The following is a 21,226-nucleotide window of genomic DNA, read 5'->3' as shown; positions in this document are numbered from 1 at the left end:
TCCATGCCTTTATGGAGCTGGATGTGTGCTCAGGGGGACAGTCATGCTGAAACAGAAAAGGTTGAAAGAAAACAATTGCCTACATATACTGTAGAGGGGTAAATGTTCTTGGACCTCTTCTATTCTCAATCTACACCTCCTCCCTGGGTCAGCTGCTTGTCTCCCATGGCTTTCAATACCACTTCTATGCCCATGACACCCAAATCTATCTCTCTACCTCAACTCACTCCATCAGTCGCCTCACTTTTCACCAACTTACTAACAGAGATATCAGTCTCTATGTCACACCACTTCCTCAAACTCAATATATCCAAAACCGAGCTCATAATATTTCCTCCCCCTCGTGCCTCTTCCCCTGATTTCTCTGTCAAAATCAACAGCTCAACTATCAACCTGTCCCCCCATGTCAAAGTCCCAGATGTAGTCCTGGACTCTGAACTATCCTTTCGACCCCACATCCAATCACTGTCCATAGCTTTCCACCTCAACATCAGCAACATCTCTAAGATACGCCCCTTCCTAACCAATGACACCACAAAGCTTCTAATTCATTCCTTGGTCACCTCTCACCTTGACTACTGCAACTCCCTCCTCGTTGGCTTACCTTTAAATAGGCTATCCCCCCTTCAGTCCATCATGAATGCTGCTGCCAGACTCATCCACCTTACAAACTGCTCAGCGTCTGCTACCCCTCTCTACCAATCTCTCCACTGGCTTCCACTCACCCAACAAATGAAATTCAAGATACTAACAATAACTTAAAGAGCCATCCACAACTCGGCCCCCAGCTACATCACTAACCTAGTCTCAAAATACCAACAAATTGTTCTATTCGATCCTTCAAAGACCTCCTGCTCTCTAGTTCCCTTGTCACCTCATCCCACACTCACCTCCAGGACTTCTCCAGAGCCTCTCCTATCCTCTGGTTCTCTCTACTCCAATTTGTCTGATTATCTCCTACTCTGTCCACTTTCAGATGATCCCTGAAAACTCATCTTTTCAGAGAAACCTATCTGGCCCTCACTTAACAACTGTACACCTTATTTTCTCCATCAGCCCTTCCCCCACAGTTATTACCTCTTGTATCTCTAGACCCTCCCTCTTAGATTGTAAACTCTAATGAGCAGGGCCCTCTGATTCCACCTGTATTGAATTGTATTGTAATTGTACTGTCTGCCCTTATGTTGTAAAGTGCCTCTTAAACTTCCAGCGATATATATATATATCCTGTATGATATTAATAATAATAATATACGATGGATGAAGCTGTTTCTGGTACTGCTACTGGATTGCACTTGTACTGGATTAAAATGTTACTGGCTGGTGATCTTTAAGATTTCTTTCCTCTAACACACTGATCAGTATGTGAGAGCAAAGTGGCATCAAACTGCTAACTGCAGGTGTTGGTTACATTGTGTGATGCTTTGATTGGTCATAGCATATTTTTGTGATTGGCACCATCCAATGGACAGTGCAGTCACAGTACATTGCTTGTGCAGGCTAGGGGGCATGTAAGAGCAAGAAAAAAATGAAGCTGTGATATAGCATCGAATCCTGTAACATCCACCTTCCATCCTATGTACAATAGACAGACAGAAGGTAGTCAATATACACAAAAAATCATAATGATAATGTCATTCATAATGACGACAAATTGGTTAAATTTGTTTAATCTAATCTACAGTATTATACATTGAATCAATGTGTTACATTTACAGCATTCTTTTCCCCAGCATTGTTTTCTTTGAATTTAGTTCAGGTTTGAAAAGTAAAATGTGGAGTTTTGGAGAAAACATACACAATAATATTCCAGCACTGGAGGTCAGTATGGCGAATATCTCCACAGCCACCATGTATTTCCCTCTGGTGCTCAGATAGGCCGGGATCATGGCAATCCAGACACTGCAGAACACCAGCATGCTGAAGGTGATGTACTTGGCCTCATTAAAACTGTCTGGTAATGTCCTCACCATGAAAGCCAGAACAAAACTCACAGCTGCCAGAAACCCCATATAACCCAACATAAAGTAGAACCCGATAACTGACCCTTCATTACACTGAATGATGATCTTCCCAGGATAGGAGTCCATGTCATACTCCTGAAATGGTGGAGAGATGGACAACCAGAGAATGCAATTCATAACCTGAATGGATGAGCAGAATAACATGACTGTATTGGGAAGTTTGACTCCCACCCATTTTCTACAAGAGCTTCCAGGTCTGGTGGCTTTGAAAGCAATGAAGACCATGATGGTTTTGGCTAGGATAGAAGATGCTGAGATGGTGAAGGGAATTCCAAAGGTGACTTGTTGCAACATACAGGTAATATCCACAGGACGGCCAAGGAACAGGAATACAGAAAGGAAGCTCAGTATGAGGGAGAGGAGCAGAATGAAGCTGAGGTTCCGGTTATTGGCTTTGACTATGGGAGTGCTCCGAAACCAAACAAATAGTCCAAGTATAAAGAGAGATGTTGTAGCAAATATGACTGAAGTTATAGAAAAAAATAAAACTAGAATGTCCTCCTCATATGATAAATACTCAATGACCTTGCCAATACAAATAGTTTTAGCTTTGTTAGGCCATTCATTTTCAGGACACTTCTTGCAGCTTTTACTGTCTGTAGAGTAAAAAATAAGTAAAAATAACATTAGGCATGGTATACCGAGAATGCAACTATTTGACAGTTTTGGTCTCTTTTGTGTAATCATTTTCAGGACCATTACTTTTAGATAAGTGCAAAACTGTTGGAGGTGTTCTCAGGCAGACAGTAAGAGGAAGTTGAGAAAGCCTCCAACACTCCCAGAATGGTCAGAGGTAGAAGAAAAGTGCAGCAATCTTTCCACTAAAAAAGGCAGAAATGCTTCATCAGTAATCATTAATTTCATACAATTTAGGGAGATGTTCAGCCTGCGAACTGTAAAGTGGTCACAGAACCACTTTAAATGACTTTGAAAGTTTTCATTTTCTTATCCAATATCAGAGTTTATGTTTAAAGAAACATAAAGCTTACCAGAATGGTTTGATATTTCTCCTTCTGAACATGGAGCACAATTATAACAACAATGGTGATATCCTTCTCTTACAGATTTTCTGAACCCTGGAAGACATTCCTCGGAGCATTGACCTCTTGGGACCTAGGATAATATAGAACAATATGAATTATTCAAGAACAAAAATACGGATGTCAGTAAACTAAGCTTCTGGTGTTTTAAATGATGTAGAATGCATACCTTGGTATAAACACAAGAACCATTCCAGAAGGTGACAGGAGTGTGTGTAGTGTGGAAGGGTTCATTGGCCATAAAGGGGGCACCTGGGGAGTGTCTAAATACAACACCAGAAGCCCCAGCCTGCTTACATTTTTTGGAACAACTCAACTGCTGATGAGGGTCTCCACCCTACGAGAGGCCAAGAAAACGGCCACTGTATCTATACACACCCATCACCTGGAGTATGTGCTTCCTGCTTAGGAATTGGGATTTCCATGTTTTGAAGGAGCTGGAGTGACCTTATAACAGATGTCTGGATGACCATACATCCTCGTGGTACATACGATCTTTGACTCTTTATAATTTAGGGGTTAATTTTTTCCGGTAAGCAGGATTGCCTCTATTTGCACGGTGGTGATGAGTGTATTCAACATCCTTTTCACTTTGGTGGTGCTGGGACTATATCATTTTCACCACCTGATCATTCATCGTTGGTGGTCTTTATTGCAGGACTTTTTAAACTGGCGCTGCACTTTTAATAATTCATTACAGAAGGTGGCCCTTCTTCTTTAGTCTGGATACCACAGAATATGCTCCGAAACAGAATCCAGAAATAGAAATCTAGGGTGGTGATTTACTAAGAAGAAGGCACTGCACCAGCTCATACATTAATTGGTGCGCCGGAAAAGTCATTAATTGAACGTGTGAACCGGCGCACATTGAAGCGCAAAAAGAGATAATAAATACCCGCATATGTAAACTGCAACTGTCGCTAGGGTAATTGCGGTTTTCTCATTGATAATAGCGCATGCCCAATACAATTGGTTAATTTCATCTCATTGGATGTGTCTTGTTAGGCAATTAGTAGGTGTTCTCAGTTAATTAACCCTTTCAATGCTAATCTCATTCCTATTACTGCTAATATATCTTTGAAATGTTTTTTTTTTTTTTTTTTTTTACCCAAATCTTTCAATACATTACAAAGAACAGAGAAGAGTTTCTAAACCCAATAAATAAATATTTTCAGATCTTGATCTTTGAAGGTGACCATACACTGCAATCATGTAGAGCTTACATAAGTTAGATTTAGTGCAAGAGCCTGTTTGATTGCCTATAATTTGAATTAATTTTACAAGTGTGTCTTCCTATTATCTATTTTGCCTAAATATCGAGTTGTACAGAGATTGGCCAATCAGATTGCATAGCGCATAACCATCTTAAGTGCCAAATTTGGAATGTAGATGTGCCATGACCCACTTGTATTTTCCTAACGATATTTCTCCGACATTATACAAGGCACATGAAAAATCACCTTGATCAGGAATCTTCAAACTACAGCTCTCCAGCTGTTGCGAACTACACATCCCACAAGGCATTGTAAAACTCTGACATTCACAGACATGACTAGGCATGATGGGAATTGTAGTTTTTGAACAACTGGAGGGCCGTAGTTTGAAGACCCCTGTGCTAGACCATTAATATGCCTCCAAAATTGGGAGTATGGCATCTACCCAACTTCTCTTTGCTGGTGGACACAAGAACCTACATCTTCAGATGTATCTATATATACACACACAGTGAAGCAGGAAGCAATATACATTGTGAAAAATGCCTAGGAGACACAATTTATATATGAATCCCAGCAATAACAAGTGCATAAAATCCTCTCTCAAAGATCCAAAAAGAATATTTGCATATTCTGAAAATAAATTATAAATAATCACACATCCAAAGAACACCTGTAATCAGTCCATGAATAAGCTAAGCAAAATAAGGTAAAAAGAAAAAAAGTCCATTTGGTATATCTTATCACAAAATCAGGAATATAATGAGCTGAAAAGACTATTTCCGAATACACATTGATTGCAGAAAAAGCAGTAATGGATGTACGCTTACCCCAATCGTTGGACCTCCTCTATGGCAAGGTCGTATGAGCTTGCAGATATAGCCCTCTGCGGGGACAGATGGAATATTGTTATCTGGGTCTTGTCAGCGTGCACCACCGACTCCAATATGGTCCGGCCGATCCACCTGCTCCAGCATCAGAGGGGGGACTCAGAAGTGGAAGAGTCCATATGAAGAAAAAAGCAAGGGGAAGAACTCCAGTAGTGTAATAACGTTGGGGATTTATTGGTTAAAATAAACCACAGATGTACATATAAAAAGTTCCAATAGGAAAGAATATTTCTCTAAAAAAGCCGGCATAAAACAGAGGCTGAACGCCCGTGCAAACAAGAATTTCAAAACATGTGATGGCAAGCACTGCGAGGCCACGCCCTACATGTTTCGTCATACGTGACGTCTTCTACGGGGCACGGGCGACGCAATGAACCATCACTTTATATAAACAGACAGAGTGTAACCACATCCCGTCTCCGCCCATGTCTGTCATTCGACAGGGCATGCGCAGAGATTCAACCGAGCCGTCATTGAATCTCTGCGCATGCCCTGTCGAATGACAGACATGGGCGGAGACGGGGCGTGGTTACACTCTGTCTGTTTATATAAGGTGATGGTTCATTGCGTCGCCCGTGCCCCGTAGAAGACGTCACGTATGACGAAACATGTAGGGCGTGGCCTCTCAGTGCTTGCCATCACGTGTTTTGAAATTCTTGTTTGCACGGGCGTTCAGCCTCTGTTTTATGCCGGCTTTTTTAGAGAAATATTCTTTCCTATTGGAACTTTTTATATGTACATCTGTGGTTTATTTTAACCAATAAATCCCCAACGTTATTACACTATTGGAGTTCTTCCCCTTGCTTTTTTCTTCATATGGACTCTTCCACTTCTGAGTCCCCCCTCTGATGCTGGAGCAGTTGGATCGGCCGGACCATATTGGAGTCGGTGGTGCACGCTGACAAGACCCGGATAACAATATTCCATCTGTCCCCACAGAGGGTTATGTCTGCAAGCTCATACGACCTTGCCATAGAGGAGGTCCAACGATTGGGGTAAGCGTACATCCATTACTGCTTTTTCTGCAATCAATGTGTATTCGGAAATAGTCTTTTCAGCTCATTATATTCCTGATTTTGTGATGAGATATACCAAATGGACTTTTTTTCTTTTTACCTTATTTTGCTTAGCTTATTCATGGACTGATTACAGGTGTTCTTTGGATGTGTGATTATTTATAATTTATTTTCAGAATATGCAAATATTCTTTTTGGATCTTTGAGAGAGGATTTTATGCACTTGTTATTGCTGGGATTCATATATAAATTGTGTCTCCTAGGCATTTTTCCCAATTATATTATTGCTAGCGCACAAATTTTTATTTATATGTTTATCACTTCATGGATATTTGGAGTTTTTTTTGCAGCTGCATTTTTGTGAATTTAATCTTTTATCACGTTTTGCTCATTAGCGCAGGTTTTTTCCACTATTTCTTAAGCAATATACATTGGCCCGGAAGTGAATCTGTACACAGAAAGTAGGTTTGTATTTTGATTCCAAATCATTTAGACATACACACATGACCCACACAAACTCCACCCCATGTAAAAATAAAAAAAATGATCTTAATTTGCAAATAAGGATCATCTCTTCCTCAGAGAACAGTGAGTGGGGCATGGTGGTGGGAAGAAATTAGTAGCAGTACAAGCAACTTCCTGGAGGGGCGTGATGTCATTCCTGTGTGCTGGCCACTGCTTCCGGGTACCAGATATGCACCACGGGTACATACCTCCACCCACAAAGCAGTTGCACATCTCACATACACAGCGGTCGCATATATAGATGCATTTGGCGCATCTAGCTTCAGGAACCCAATTTTATGGAAATTAATAGTAAAGCAGATGCAGATTTCCAGGACTGGACTAACAAATGTTTCTAGTGAAAGGTAACTGGTGTTTTCTATTAAACAAGGTCTAAATGGGCCATTGACATGTATCACAGTTGAACTTAGGAAGGTGTCTTTGCAAAGTTAAACTAAATGAAATCCTTTATTATTTTGTTCGGGGATAGAGTGCAGAGGGATTGGAAGTCTTGTCAGTTTTTGGGGATGTATGCACCCCTGATAGGGTGAAGACACCTCACAAATTTTGCCATTTACTCCTTCACATTTATTCACTTCCTGTCACATAGCCAAACAGGAAGTGAGGTTAAAACCCTGCCAATGTCTTTCCTTGGGGACACACAGGTCAATCTAACTAGTGTCCCCATTAGGTAAATTGCACTCTAGCATTTTGCTGTGTACACCCCAAATTATTAGGTATCTTGGACTTTGGGGTTTATTTACTAAAGGCAAATCCACTTTGCACTACAGGTGCACTTGGAAGTGCAGTTGCTGGAGATCCGAGGGGGACATGCAAGGAAAATAAAAAAACATCATCTTTGCTTCTACATGATTGGATGATAAAATCACCAGTGCTTCCCTTCAGATTTACAGCGAGTACACTTGCATTGCAGAGTGAATTTGCCTTTAAAAAACTCCAAAATACCTAATAATTTGGGGTGTACACAACAAAGTGCTAGAGTGCAATTTGCCTAATGAGGACACTAGTTAGATTGACTTGTGTGTCCCCAAGGAAAGACATTGGTAGGGTTTTACCCTCACTTCCTGTTTGGCTATGTGACAGGAAGTGAAGCCAATTTTCAGAAAAGGGACACAAAGCCCAACATAAAAAAGACAAGCAGGGGTTCTAACACTCACTTGGTTTCCCTCAAATGCCCACAATTAGAATAGGATTGTCTTGTGCTATATTTTAGCTCAGTGCTCTAAGTCAGTGCTTCTCAACCCTGTCCTCAAGTACCCCCAACAGGCCATGTTTGCAGGTTTTCCTTCATCTTGCACAGGTGCTTTAAATCACAGTCAATGGCTTAATATTTTGGACAGCTCTTTTAGCTAAGATAAATTCCCAAAACATGTCCTGTCGGGTGTACTTGAGAACTGAGGCTGAGAACCACTGTGCTAAAATAGAAAATTATCCTATCTCTCTGTAATTTTCCTTTCCTGATGCCTATCCACGGCAGCATACGCACAATCCATGCATATGCTACCATGAAGGCACCAGGAAAGTAACTTTTAGACAAATCACACCTTTTTTTGTTTTGCCAAGCCAATCAGCCTACTTAAGCTGCAGCTGGGAAATCTGTTGCATGCAAATTGTTTAGGGGGGAGAGTGTGAAATGTATTACTTGGATTGAGGATGCATCTGCAAAACTAATTATTAACAAAACACATAGAACATAAAAATTTGCTACAAATTTTGTTGGTCAACAAAACAGGACTTGGAAAAGAGCAAGAAAAGCAAAAAACACATGTATGTTAATTTGAGACACTAACAGAATATGGTTTGGAGGTCTGACCATTTTGCAGAGAAAATTAACAGGAGTTAAAACGGACAGTCTCTTAAGGATTTAAACATTTAGTAGTCACAACAGCTTGAGGAATATTTTGCAAAATAATGCAGCACAGACAATTAAATCAAATTGAAACTAACAACTTACAAACAACATCAAAACTATTTAAGTGAAAAATATCCCCCCCAAAAAAACTGTCACCGACCATCTTTAATCTAATGATAGAACCACTGGTGAAGCCATTAGAACACACCTCTCGATCACAGGTTTCCAGTTTGGCTCTAGTATGCACACTATAAACTTATTTGCGGACAATGTCATATTACAAAGTTAACTTGACTAAATCCCTAATTTTTAACATAGGAGTATCGCAAGCCATACAAAATACACTACAAAAAAACCTCCCATATACATGGAGTAAGAATGGTATTACATACCTAGGAATTACGCTGACAAATACAATCTCTGCATTAACTGAAACTGACATGACACCGCTAACAGCCAAACTGGAAACCCAACTAAAAGAAATGTTGAAAAAGGAACTATCTTGGCTAGGCAAAACAGCAACCTTAAAAATGTTGATCCTACAAATCTTATATATATTTGTACTTTAACAATCCATATACCTCACCATTATCTCAAAACCCTGTCTAATCTAATCTGGAAATACATTTTTTTTAATCAAATCCTTTTTATTATTTTATATGAAAACAACATTGACACAATACAGACAAAACCACAAAAATACAAATCACACCAAACCAAAACCCCCCAGAAAAAAATAAACCCCAAACCCCTTCCTTTGAACAAGCCCCGCCAACCCCCCCTCACTCAGAGTATATATGGCACACAAAAAAAAAGGAATAGCAATATCCAGCATTACAAAGTACACAGTACACATTGGTTGACATGATACCTAAGTCATAGATTGAAGCCATCTAGACCAGATAACATCAAACTTATTCAGGGAGTTCCTTAGGGAATATGTATGCTTTTAAAAAAGAATGATCCTATTGAGATCTACAATCCAATCGGACACAGTCGGTGGATGTGGAGAGGTCCACTTAAGAGCAATCTGTCTACAGGCAACAAAAAGTGTGCGCCTTATAGTATTACCAGTAGGGTGGGTGTAGATAAAGGTGTCACAGTAACCCAATATACATATAAGCAGTTCAACTGGAATATTAATATCCAATACCCTATTTAAGGTACCAATCCCCTCCACCCAGTATCTTTGAAGTTTCATGTGTACCTGTTATCTTTCAAGTGTACCTGTGTTACCGCATCTAGCACAGGCTGGCTCAGATTTCAGTCCAATTGCACAGGGAATTTGCAGAGTTCTATAGACCCTATGGAGAAAACAATCTGGGTCAGTCTGTGTGCTGGATAAAGAGACACCCTACACGGGGACCGGAGGACATCATCCCAAATCTCCTCAGAGATGGGACCAATATCTTTCTCCCAGCCAACCTGAGAATAGATGGGGAAGTTCAATAGAAACCCATCTGACAGTACCCTATAAGTAACCGAGGTAAGACCCTTTGTTGACCCTGCCCAAACTATTTTATCTAAGACAGGGATAGAGAGGAAATATATCTTAGCAGAAGAAAACTGGGCATGTAGAGCATGTCTTAATTGAAGGAATTGGTAAAACCAGTTGGATTCTACAGAGAACTCTCCCCTCAGATCTTCAAAGGATTTAAGTATATCATTCTGATATAGCTAAGCTAAAGTAGTTATTCCTAGTTTTGCCCATCTCTGAAAGCCTCTAAGAGCCAAAATTTGAGAAAGTCTATAATTTTCCCAAATGGGAGTGTATCTAGTGGGATATGAGACACCCAACGTTTTTTTAACTGTATCCTATACTTTACAGATTAACATACAAGTAGGCATATCAGCAAGCGAGACACCCCCTCTTGCACCATCAAGGACAAAGAGTGGAGACCGACCCTTAAATGCAAAAGAGAATAATCGTGGAGCAGGAAAGGATATCTGTTCAGACTCCCATCCGGCAAAATGCTGTAATTGGGAGGCGAGAAAATATAGCCTTGGATTAGGAACTGCCAGGCCGCCGGCATTTGTTGGATGCTGTAAAGTCTCCAGTTTGATACAAGGGTTTTTTTTCCGCCATATTATTGCCTAAATATAGTGTTTATCTTAATAAAGATCCGGATAGGTATCCAAATCGGGGCACTATGTAAAAAATAGAGAAGCTGAGGCATCCATATCATTTTTATTAAATTGATATGACCTATTAGCAATAGAGGGAGCTTAGTCCAGGTTTTACTCTGATTTTGAAATCTAATAAGTATTGGAAATATATTATCTACAATATATGACTGTGGGGAGTCTGGCATAGTTATACCCAAGTTTTTTATAGATGATACAACCTTAAAATGAGAAAGTATAGGTGGTAGTGGATCCAGAAGGGGGTCTAAAGGCATCAACATGGATTTCTCTCAGTTTATACCTAGACCAGAAAACCTTCCAAACTCCTTAATGTGTTCCATTACTACCAGCAGGGATGAACAGACATTAGACATGAGAAAGAGAAGATCATCCGCATATAGTGATATCTTTTCCTCCATGTCTCCCCTAATCAGACCAGTAACATCAGGAGAGGCCCGTATAAGACATGCCAAAGGGTCTATGGCCAGGGCAAAAATCAGGGAAGACAGAGGGCACTCCTGCCTAGTGCCCCGGAAAAGTCTGAAACTAGGAGATTGAAAGCCATTCATCCTAACCGATGCCCCCGAAGCAGTGTATAACAACCGGACCCACTTACAAAACACAGAGCCAAGCCTGAGTTTATCAAGAATGGCCCACAAATATGTCCATTCGACACAATCAAAGGCCTTGATTGCGTCTAGTGCTAACAAAGCATGGTTTGAATGGCCCAGGGGCCGGAACCTGCATATTTAAATATGCACGACTGATATTAAATGTAGTTGATTTGTTGGACATAAATCCTACCTGATCTGGATGAATAATACTGTTAATAACCTTATTTAGTCTAGTTGCAAGTATCTTTGCAAGAATTTTAACGTCTGTAGATAATAGAGAAATTGGTCTATAAGATTCAGGGTGTAGCAAATTTTTAGCCTCATTTAGTGTGCTAAGAAGTGCGGGAAGCAATTCTTTAACCACTTGACCACTGGGCACTTAAAACCCCTTAATAACCAGACCAATTTTCAGCTTTCAGTGCTCTCACATTTTGAATGACAATTACTCAGTCATGCAACACTGTACCCATATGAAATTATTGTCCCTTTTTTCACACAAATATAGCTTTCTTTTAGTGGTATTTAATCATCACCACTGGGTTCTTTATTTTTTGCGCTATAAAAGAAAAAATACTGTAAAAATTCTGTAAAAAATGCATTTTTCTTTGTTTCTGTTATACAATTTTGCAAATTAGTAATTTTTCTTCATATATTTTGGCCAAAATTTATACCGCTACATATCTTTGTTAAAAATAACCCAAATCAGTGTATATTATTTGGTCTTTGTGAAAGTTATAGAGTCCACAAGCTATGGTGCCAATCTCTGAAAATTAATCACACCTGAAGTACTGACGGCCTATCTCATTTCTTGAGACCCTAACAAGCCAGTAAAGTACAAATACCGCCCAAATGACCCCTTTTTAGAAAGTAGACATTCCAAGGTGTTTATTAAGAGGCATGGTGAGTTTTTGAAGTTGTAATTTTTTCCCACAGAGTGTGGATGGGTATGCAGAGTATGGACGGGTATGCAGAGTATGGACAGGTATGCAGAGTATGGATGGATGGATGGATGGGTATGCAGAGCATGGATGAGTATGCAGAGTATGGATGGGTATGCATGGCTGAGTATGCAGAGTATGGATGGGTATGCATGGCTGAGTATGCAGAGTATGGATGGGTATGCATGGCTGAGTATGCAGAGTATGGATGGGTATGCATGATTGAGAATGGATGGATTGATCTGTCACTGAGCAGCGCTGTGGGCACTACACATGCAGCCCACAGCGCTGCTGACACCGATCTCTCCTCTCTCCACTCACACTGGGTGGAGAGGGGAGGGAGGAACCAGAAATCACACCAGTTTGTTTACATGTGATCACTCCGTCATTTGACGGAGCGTTCACGTGGTAAACGGCCGCGATCAGCCACGATGCGCCAGGTCCTCTGGACCCAGTGGTCACGGATGTTCTCAGGTGCACACCCCAGGGGACGCACGAGAGCGGAATTCTGGGAGGAAGTCATAGTACCCCCTCCCAGAGTTAAGTAACCACCCTGTAGCCATCATTCGGCTATGAGCCGGTTGCTAAGTGGTTAATATATTTTTTATAGGTCTCAATAGGGAGGCCATCAGTCCCTGGGGCCTTGGCATTTGGAAAACTAGCCACTGCATTTTCTACTCCCATTAAAGTGAGTGGGGCATTGAGAATTTCTCTCTCTTCTATTGAAATAGCCGGGAGATCAATACTGGCCATGTAACTAGATAGCTCTGCAGGGGTAAAATCTGCCCTATAAGTATATAATCTTGATAATAGGACTTAAAGGTAGATATAATTGAACTAGACTGGTTACAAACCTCCCCCTCTACATTCATTAAAGCTGAAACATGTGTAGGGTTAGATTGGGACCTTACTATCTGAGCCAATAATCCACCATTTGCCTCTCCCTCAGCCCAGCTAAGTCTCTTCTGAAAAAAGGGTTTATTCCTGGCCCTAGATTCCAATAGTTCGTTCAGCCTATTTTGAGATGAAAGCAATTTCTGTTGGATATCCGGAGAAGGATTTTGAATATATATGGCTTCCGCTGTGGAGGTGTCAGCCTTCGCCAGCTCGCGCTCTCTACGGGAAGCACTTTTGATAATGCTTATATTCTGGATTAAAAATCCCCAAAGATAGGCCTTTAGCGCATCCCATTGAACTTGAATGGAAGTGGAGCATAAGTTGAGGGACCAAAAATCCAGGATAAGGTTAGGAATGACGTCCTCCTTAGGAAATAATTCCAACCAAAAGAGATTCAGCCGCCAAGACATATTAGATGCCTGACACCCTGATGTTAAAGTAACTAACAGAGGAGAATGGTCTGAGATACCTCGAGGTTCAATACTCACATCCAACACATATGGTATAAAATCAGCCAAGCACAGAGCCAAATCTATTCTTGATAGTGTGTTATGTGTTTAAGAATAGCATACAATCCTACCTCCCGACATAGTCGTCCAAAGGGGGAGAGGTGCCCATTGGTCATTGACCTTGGAGCTGGGCATCTGTCCCACCTCATATTGACAAGACTATTGAAATCCCCAAGTACCAATAATGGTATCTGAGGAGAGACCCCTGCAAAGGAAATAAGCTGACAAATTATTTCTGAATTATATGGGGGAGGTATATATATAGCTGCAAGAATCAACTCAAGATCATCCAGTTTGCATTGTAAAAAAATATATTTGCCATTATCATTTACCATAGTGCTACTGCAGGAGAATACCACACCAGCATAGACCAGGATTGTAACCCCCCTTGAATGAGAGGTATATAATGAGTATTAAGCCTCTGTAACCGATCGGCGCTTCAGAAACCTGGTCGTGTTGGATGTGGCATGTGTCTCCTGCAGACAGACGAGGGCAGGACGAAAAGAAGCAATATAGTCAAATATAGATTGTCTCTCTAAAGCATTGTTCATACCCCTAACATTTCAAGAAAGTATTCTAATTGATTGATTTACCATAGGTACAATGGCATAAGAACATCACTAGTCAACCAACCTGTACTGTACACAAAAATATGATATATATATATAAATGCAAAACATGAAAATACTCCAAGATGAACCCCAACAAAAAAAAAAGGTTCCTCACGTGAAAAAAAAGCCACTGATGTAGAAAAAACAAACATGTATTCAGTAGCTATTGCTGATTAGGCCTCCGACAGCCTGGCTTCAATGAAAAAAAAAACAAGGGGAAAAAATATATATATATATATCAATGCTCTGTCATTTTTCATACTGTATACATATATATATATTTACTTGAGGGGTGAACCTATCATCCCAAAGTCTGAGTTTTAACCTAACCATCAAGCCAGTCCTGTGCATCCTGTGGTGTTTGGAATATTTGTACATCTATTACAAGAACTGCAGCCAGATATCCCAATTGGACGTTTAGAACTAGACAGAGAACACAGAGCCCTCACAGCCAAAAAAACGGATGGACCCCCACATGATATAATTACAAAATTCCATTACTACAGGACAAAAGAACAAATATTAGCAGCTGCAAGAGAAAAAAAGGAACTGAATTTTCAGGGCCACAAATATCAAATTTTTGCTGATTTATCCCAACTTACTATTACCAAAAGACTCTCCATGAAACCCCAGCTAATGGAACTGCATCGTCACAACATTATGTATCAAAGGGGATTCCCCTTTTCTGTCAGATTTACTTATCAAGGTACAATTTACAGGAGTAGATCAGCAGATGAACTACAACAGACCCTTTTAAAATTGAATCTGACAGAACCCACATGCAGCAATTCCTCTTCACGCAGAAGAATGGCGTCATCTTCACCTTCAAGCAGCACTCAGAAAATTTCAGAACAAAATGGAAATCATCATTCTCACAAAAGAGGCCGTTATGCCACATCATCCATGGACCAAGAAGACTCCATGGACTGACAACTTAAATCCTAGTATTTCTTCAACATACTCACTTAGAGATTGTTCTCTATAAGATTTGAAAATATAACTAAATGTAACCTTATCCTGATATTCACATACTATATAAGGTCATGTTACATTCAAGTTATATTTCTTATTATTACTGGTTCCTATAGCTTTAAAATCTAAAAATGTAATAGGGAATTCTTTATTCAGTTGTTCAATTTTGGCAATAATAACAGACAAATTACTTTCACTTGCAAACGTGCAAAAACTGATCCAGAAGTAATAGGAGCTTTTTCTTTTCACAAAATAAGTATATTATTACTTACTTACTTCCTCTACGTTTGATTTCTTTTGATCCAATCTGTTTCAATACAATCTTAAATGTATGAATCACCATATTTATGCAAATACATATGATTGAAATATGTAATAGTTTACTCTAATAGGTTTAAACTCCCAAAAATTCTCAAAATAATCATTATCCATATCAAAGTTATAAACGGTACTTTTTTGACTGAATTATTTAACCTAAGGTGATATTAATTATATACAATCACCCTGGAATAACTAATTCTACAAATATTAAGTATCCTGCACTCCAATTATTGAGGCATCCTTTTGATGCTTTTTATTATAGCACTTCTCTCCTGTAAGTGGAAGATCCGTGTACCCCCATTAGCCTTCCTCATTCTCCCACCCATAATATGTGGGAGTGTGACGAAGGCACTTTTTCCCCTGATAGAGATATTTATTCTCTTTCACGGGCAACATGTGATTACTTACACATATTATTTCATACAATGTACCATCTAACCTTATATGTTTTCTGTTTATTCTGTGATTATCTGCGGTGATTCGAACCTGGTCCTCCTCCTATTTCTCGATAAATCACCTTTTACCCCATCCAGAATGACCTCTAAATTACCTTTCTCCCAACTTCTTTCCAAATACAATCTGGTAGATTCTTGGAGAGAAAGTAATCCGATAAAAAAGAAATTCACTTATTTTTCACATCCTCATCAATCCTTTACCAGAATAGATCATATTTTTCTAACAATAGGAATGATACCAGAGATTATTGCATCAGATATAATTCTGATTCCTTGGTCAGACCATAATGCAGTATACACTACTATAGCCTCAACAATACCAAAAGCACATGATCCAACTTGGTACCTACCGGATATAATGCTCAAACACCCATCACATCACATGATTGTTGAACAAGCTTTAAAAGAATACATATCAATCAACAATAATTCAGACATTTCCCCGATAACATTATGGGAAGCTCACAAACCTGTTTTGCGTGGTGTTCTACAAAGACAAATGGCATTATTTAAACGGGAACGCAAACTTCTTGCAAAGAAGCTAGAACTAAATTTTAACGCAGCCTCCATATCATTCCAAGATAATCCATCTCAGAGTACAAAATCTCATTTGGAAAAAAATTTCTCACAGAATCAGTAGATAAATCCCTCAAATGCATTAAACTCTACTAATAAATCTTTAAAACCTATACGTTTGAAATTATCAAAAGACGTTTATACTAGCAATCCAGTCAAAATAGTCCACAAATTTCACTCACATCTTGCAGCCTTACACGAAGTCAAACAAAGAATTTAACCCTACAGAAGCTGAATCTTTCTTCTCAAAAATTACCTTACCTGAGTTGTCTCAGAACCAAAAAAACAGTTTAGAAGAACCTATAACTATAGAGGAAGATGCTAATGCCATTAAAGATCTAAAACTTAGCAAAAGACCTGGCCCAGATGGATACTCAGCCCTATATTACAAAACATTTTCAGAGATTCTCTCCCCTATTCTAGCTGAAACTTTCAACACACTTTTAGAAGGACAATCTTTTCAGGCAGGAAACACTAATGGCAATTGTATGTATGATCCCAAAACCCCTTTCTGATGATACTTCCTGTGTAAATTATCGGCCTATGTCTCTATTAAATCTTGATATCAAATTATTAGCAAAAATATTAGCAAAACGCCTTAATAGTATCATAGGTAAATTAATATATAGAGATCAAGTAGGCTTTATGCCAAATAGACAGGCAGATGATAATGTACGCAGGGCAGTGCTATTGGCATATGTTGTTAAAAAACGAAAAATCCCTTCATGTTTTTTATCTCTTGATATTAAGAGGGCATTCGATACAGTATCCTGGCAATATATGCACTATTCCTTACAAAAATGGGGTTTTGGCCCCCACTTTCTAAAATGGATTACAGCATTGTATAATAAACCCAAAGCCTACATAAAATATGCTGGATACAAATCTGATGCTTTTAATATCAAAAGAGGCACCCGACAAGGTTGTCCATTATCTCCCCTCTTATTTGCCCTTTTACTCGAACCCGTCGCCCAATACATTAGAACAAACCATACTATAACTGGCATTGAAGTAGGAGGTATTACACACAAAATATGTATATTTGCAGATGATATATTTCTTTTCCTATCATCACCACAGGTTTCAGGTCCCAATCTAATGCCCATCCTTGATGGATTTGCAGCCTTCTCCAGCCTTATGATTAACCCTAAGAAATGCCTAGTGCTCAACATTTCACTATCAAACCTGGAACTAATCCCGGCGAAGGTTGCACTCCCGTTTACCTGGGCAGAGAAATCAATTCCATATCTTGGAATTCAATTAACAGCATCTCATTCTGACTTATTTTCAACCAATTATACTCCTTTACTAAGGCAGATCACAAACTTATTAAAACAATGGTCGCAACTTCCTTTATCCTGGATAGGAAAAATGAATGCAATTAAAATGACTATTCTACCTAAATTACTATACCTGTTCAGAGTTCTCCCTATTCCAATTCCTTCCTATTTTTTGAGACTAGTGCAAAAAAGAACAACTTCATTTATATGGGGCTCTTCCAAACCATGTATACCTATACACACATTACATCTTCCCAAAACTAAAGGAGGTCTGGGATATCCTAACTTTACTAACTATTACAGAGCAGTCTCTCCAAGTATCACACAAAACAGGAAATCCCATTATGGGTATTTATAGAGGCTTCAGAATGTGACCCTCTATCAATATCAAACTTGTTATGGCTTGAACCCAAAGACCATTCCAAAATACATAATCCCATAACTAAACACTTCTTATCTCTCTGGGATAAACAAACAATCAAATATCAATTACAATCTCCACACAATCCCCTCCTATCTTTTATCAGAAATCCTGTCTTCTATCTGGCATGGATCTACCCGAAATCATTTAAAGCTTGGACAACTTCAGGTAATCAGACACTAGACGATTTTGTTGCATCTAAATCATTCCTTTCACTTTCAATGCTTAGAGAAAACTATGATCTACCAAACTTTGAGATATTTAGATATCTCCAAATTAAAAACTTCTTCACACCATTCCTAAATGTGGAAATACCCTTGTCCCAATTATCCATTTTTGAATCAATCTGTGAAAAAGACCCATTTGCTAAAGGAATAATTTCATCACTTTATAATCAATTATTTGGAGTCACAAATTTCAACAAACCTACTTACGTTCAGAAATGGGAGGAGGATCTGGGGCGAACTTTAGAGGACACGGAATGGTCACGTATATGGCTTACATCTGAATCATCTTCGACCAATGTTTTGGCATTGGAAGCAAACTATAAAGTTCTAACCCGATGGTACCTTGTACCTGCCAGAGTGGCTAAATATTCACCTAATACCTCAGCTCTTTGTTTTCGAGGGTGTCCGGACATAGGCACACATTTACATATATGGTGGACATGCCCATTAATCCAAATCTTCTGGAAGGAAGTTTTCATGATTGCTTCTAAAATATTCAAAAGGATAATACAACCAGACCCATTCATAGCTTTGCTTAACTTGAAACCAGAATGGTTAACATTTTCTCAATACAAACTTATGGTCCAACTACTAACGGCTGCAAAGCAAACAGTGGCCAAGGCATGGAGATCTCCTACATTGGTTCTGGCAGAAACAATTCAAAGAATGAATAACACAATGTCTCATGCCAAGATGGCAGCTATCGATCATTAACTAATCCCAATATTTGAAAAATTATGGCATCCATGGATAAAACAACAATTTCTGTCAAATTTCAATGACTCGGTCCTTTTGCCATGGTAGCGGATTAAGTGACTTACAGAAACATTCATTTCAATGCTTCAGGGAGAAGTCAATGAACGATAAACTGACAGGCCAGTCGACCTTGTGGACTATATCTTTGTCTTTCTATCCTTTTTCTTCCTTTTCTTTCCTTTCCTCCACCTCATGATCAAAGCTCTTTATCAGAATACATCTGACCTGTACACATATTACCAACAGTTAATATCTATAGGTGGTAAAGATTTCTCAAATACCTCCAAAAGAAATTGATGTATTACTTTCCACCTTTATTTTAGGTATTGTGTACCTAATTTTTAATATTTGAAAATTTCAAGTTAAATACTTATACAAATTCTAATGTATAACAATGAGCTTACTTTATAGATCCTTGTAAACGTACTTCATGTATCTTTATATTACTGTATGTTCAATAAACTTTTTTGACAAGGAATATTTGTACATTGCCTTCATAGTTCACTTGCAGATGGGCAGGGTATAGCATTGAATATTTAAGCCCTTGGAGTAACAAACGTTTCTTCACCTCTTGAAAATTTGCCCTCCGTTTCTGAACCTCTGGTGAAAAGTCAGGAAAAAACATAATTTTGGCTTCATTATATTTAATATCATTTAGGACCCGTGCCTGCCGCAGAATATTTTCTTTGTCTCAATAATTTAGAAGACGTATTAAAAAAGGTAGGGACCCGGTGGGCACGTTCTATTACGAGTAATGGAGAGAAGTGTTCCTTGCCGAAGATTTCAATAAGCCATCGTTCAGCAAAGCTAACTGGGTCATTACCCTCTGAATTCTCTGGTATGCCCAACACTCTGACATTATTAGAGCGTAAACAATGCTCAATGTCTTCAATTTTAGAGATAGTAGTATTTAACTTGTGGGTAGCTGCCTTCATCTCTGTTACTATGGGAGGAAGAGTATCCTCTCACCCTGTTTCCTGAGATCTTAGTGTGTTCTTGTACTTTTTGAAGGTCCCCACATATAAAGACAACGTCTTCCCGTATGGCCTGAACCTGGCCTGTGAGCACAGAGAGGGAGGGAGAGGCAATGTTGTATCAAAAAATAAACATCCCTTTGTAGCAATAACTCTCCACGGAGCTGCTGGTTTAAGCGGGCTTGTTACCTCCACTCTCCTTCCCTCTGTTTCACCGGCACCGGGTCTAGGGTTCCGTTGAGTTTACCTCCGGACGATACAAGCACCAACACTTGAGTACGTTTTCAATGCTTTATTGAACAATTAAGGAAGGAAGTAGCAGGAAAGAGGCAGAAGGGAAACTGCGTAGAAAGCTCAAATACCTTTCTGTAGGATTCTTGACAAATGTCCTTTAGAGTTGAATATTACAGTAGAATGCGCTCCCCTTGTGGGACACACTCTTTGCCCCCCTGGATAGGCCTCTCTCACTTGCCTAGCAGCCAGTACGTAGCACGAACAAAAGTCTCTGCCACAGACTTGCTTGGGATGAACCCGTACGATCCTCTGCCACAGGATGTATTGGTTTTGCGTTGAATGTCACTCACAGTGCTTGAACCTTTGAGCCAAACCCGGCAACACTATGCTGTAAAGTTACTTTAGGATACGTCCTCCAACCGAGTCACCAGGCCCCTCTCCAGACCAGCACCCTGCATGATCCTTCCATGACGGGTCCTCCCTTGGGATCTCCTCAGTTTTCCAGCTTCTTCTTCTGGATAGACAGCTCAGGACCATTCCTTGGCTGCTGTGGTAGGCCCCAGACAAGCTTCTGGGCCCACCCATGTGCCGCAGTGACGCGGGCCTCCGGAACAGAGGACCATGAGGTAGCACTCTAACGCATACCTGTCGGCCAGGAGGGCCAGCAGGTGGCTGTAAAACGACCCTAAAACATGGCGCCTGTCCCATAAATACCCTCTCCCAGAATCCCACTCGGAGGACCACCTCCACTGAGTT

At 39.7% G+C, this 21,226-nt stretch overlaps 1 protein-coding gene across 1 annotated transcript in view; it reads right to left on the bottom strand.

Annotated features, from left to right (window-relative positions):
- Positions 1-1,712: 1,712 nt before the first annotated feature.
- LOC141121539 (vomeronasal type-2 receptor 26-like) overlaps positions 1,713-21,226 on the bottom strand; it is a 71,846-nt gene continuing 52,332 nt past the window's right edge. The window contains exons 4-6 of the mRNA XM_073611160.1: positions 20,232-20,320; positions 3,014-3,137; positions 1,713-2,620 (exon numbers count right to left, since the gene is read on the bottom strand). Coding sequence (XP_073467261.1) covers positions 1,713-2,620; positions 3,014-3,137; positions 20,232-20,320 — 1,121 coding nt within the window. The remainder of the gene's footprint in view (positions 2,621-3,013; positions 3,138-20,231; positions 20,321-21,226) is intronic.

This window comes from Aquarana catesbeiana, unplaced genomic scaffold, assembly GCF_042186555.1.
Source record: "Aquarana catesbeiana isolate 2022-GZ unplaced genomic scaffold, ASM4218655v1 unanchor224, whole genome shotgun sequence".
In the NCBI taxonomy this organism is placed as follows: domain Eukaryota; kingdom Metazoa; phylum Chordata; class Amphibia; order Anura; family Ranidae; genus Aquarana; species Aquarana catesbeiana.
This window is presented reverse-complemented; position numbering and strand designations above follow the sequence as displayed.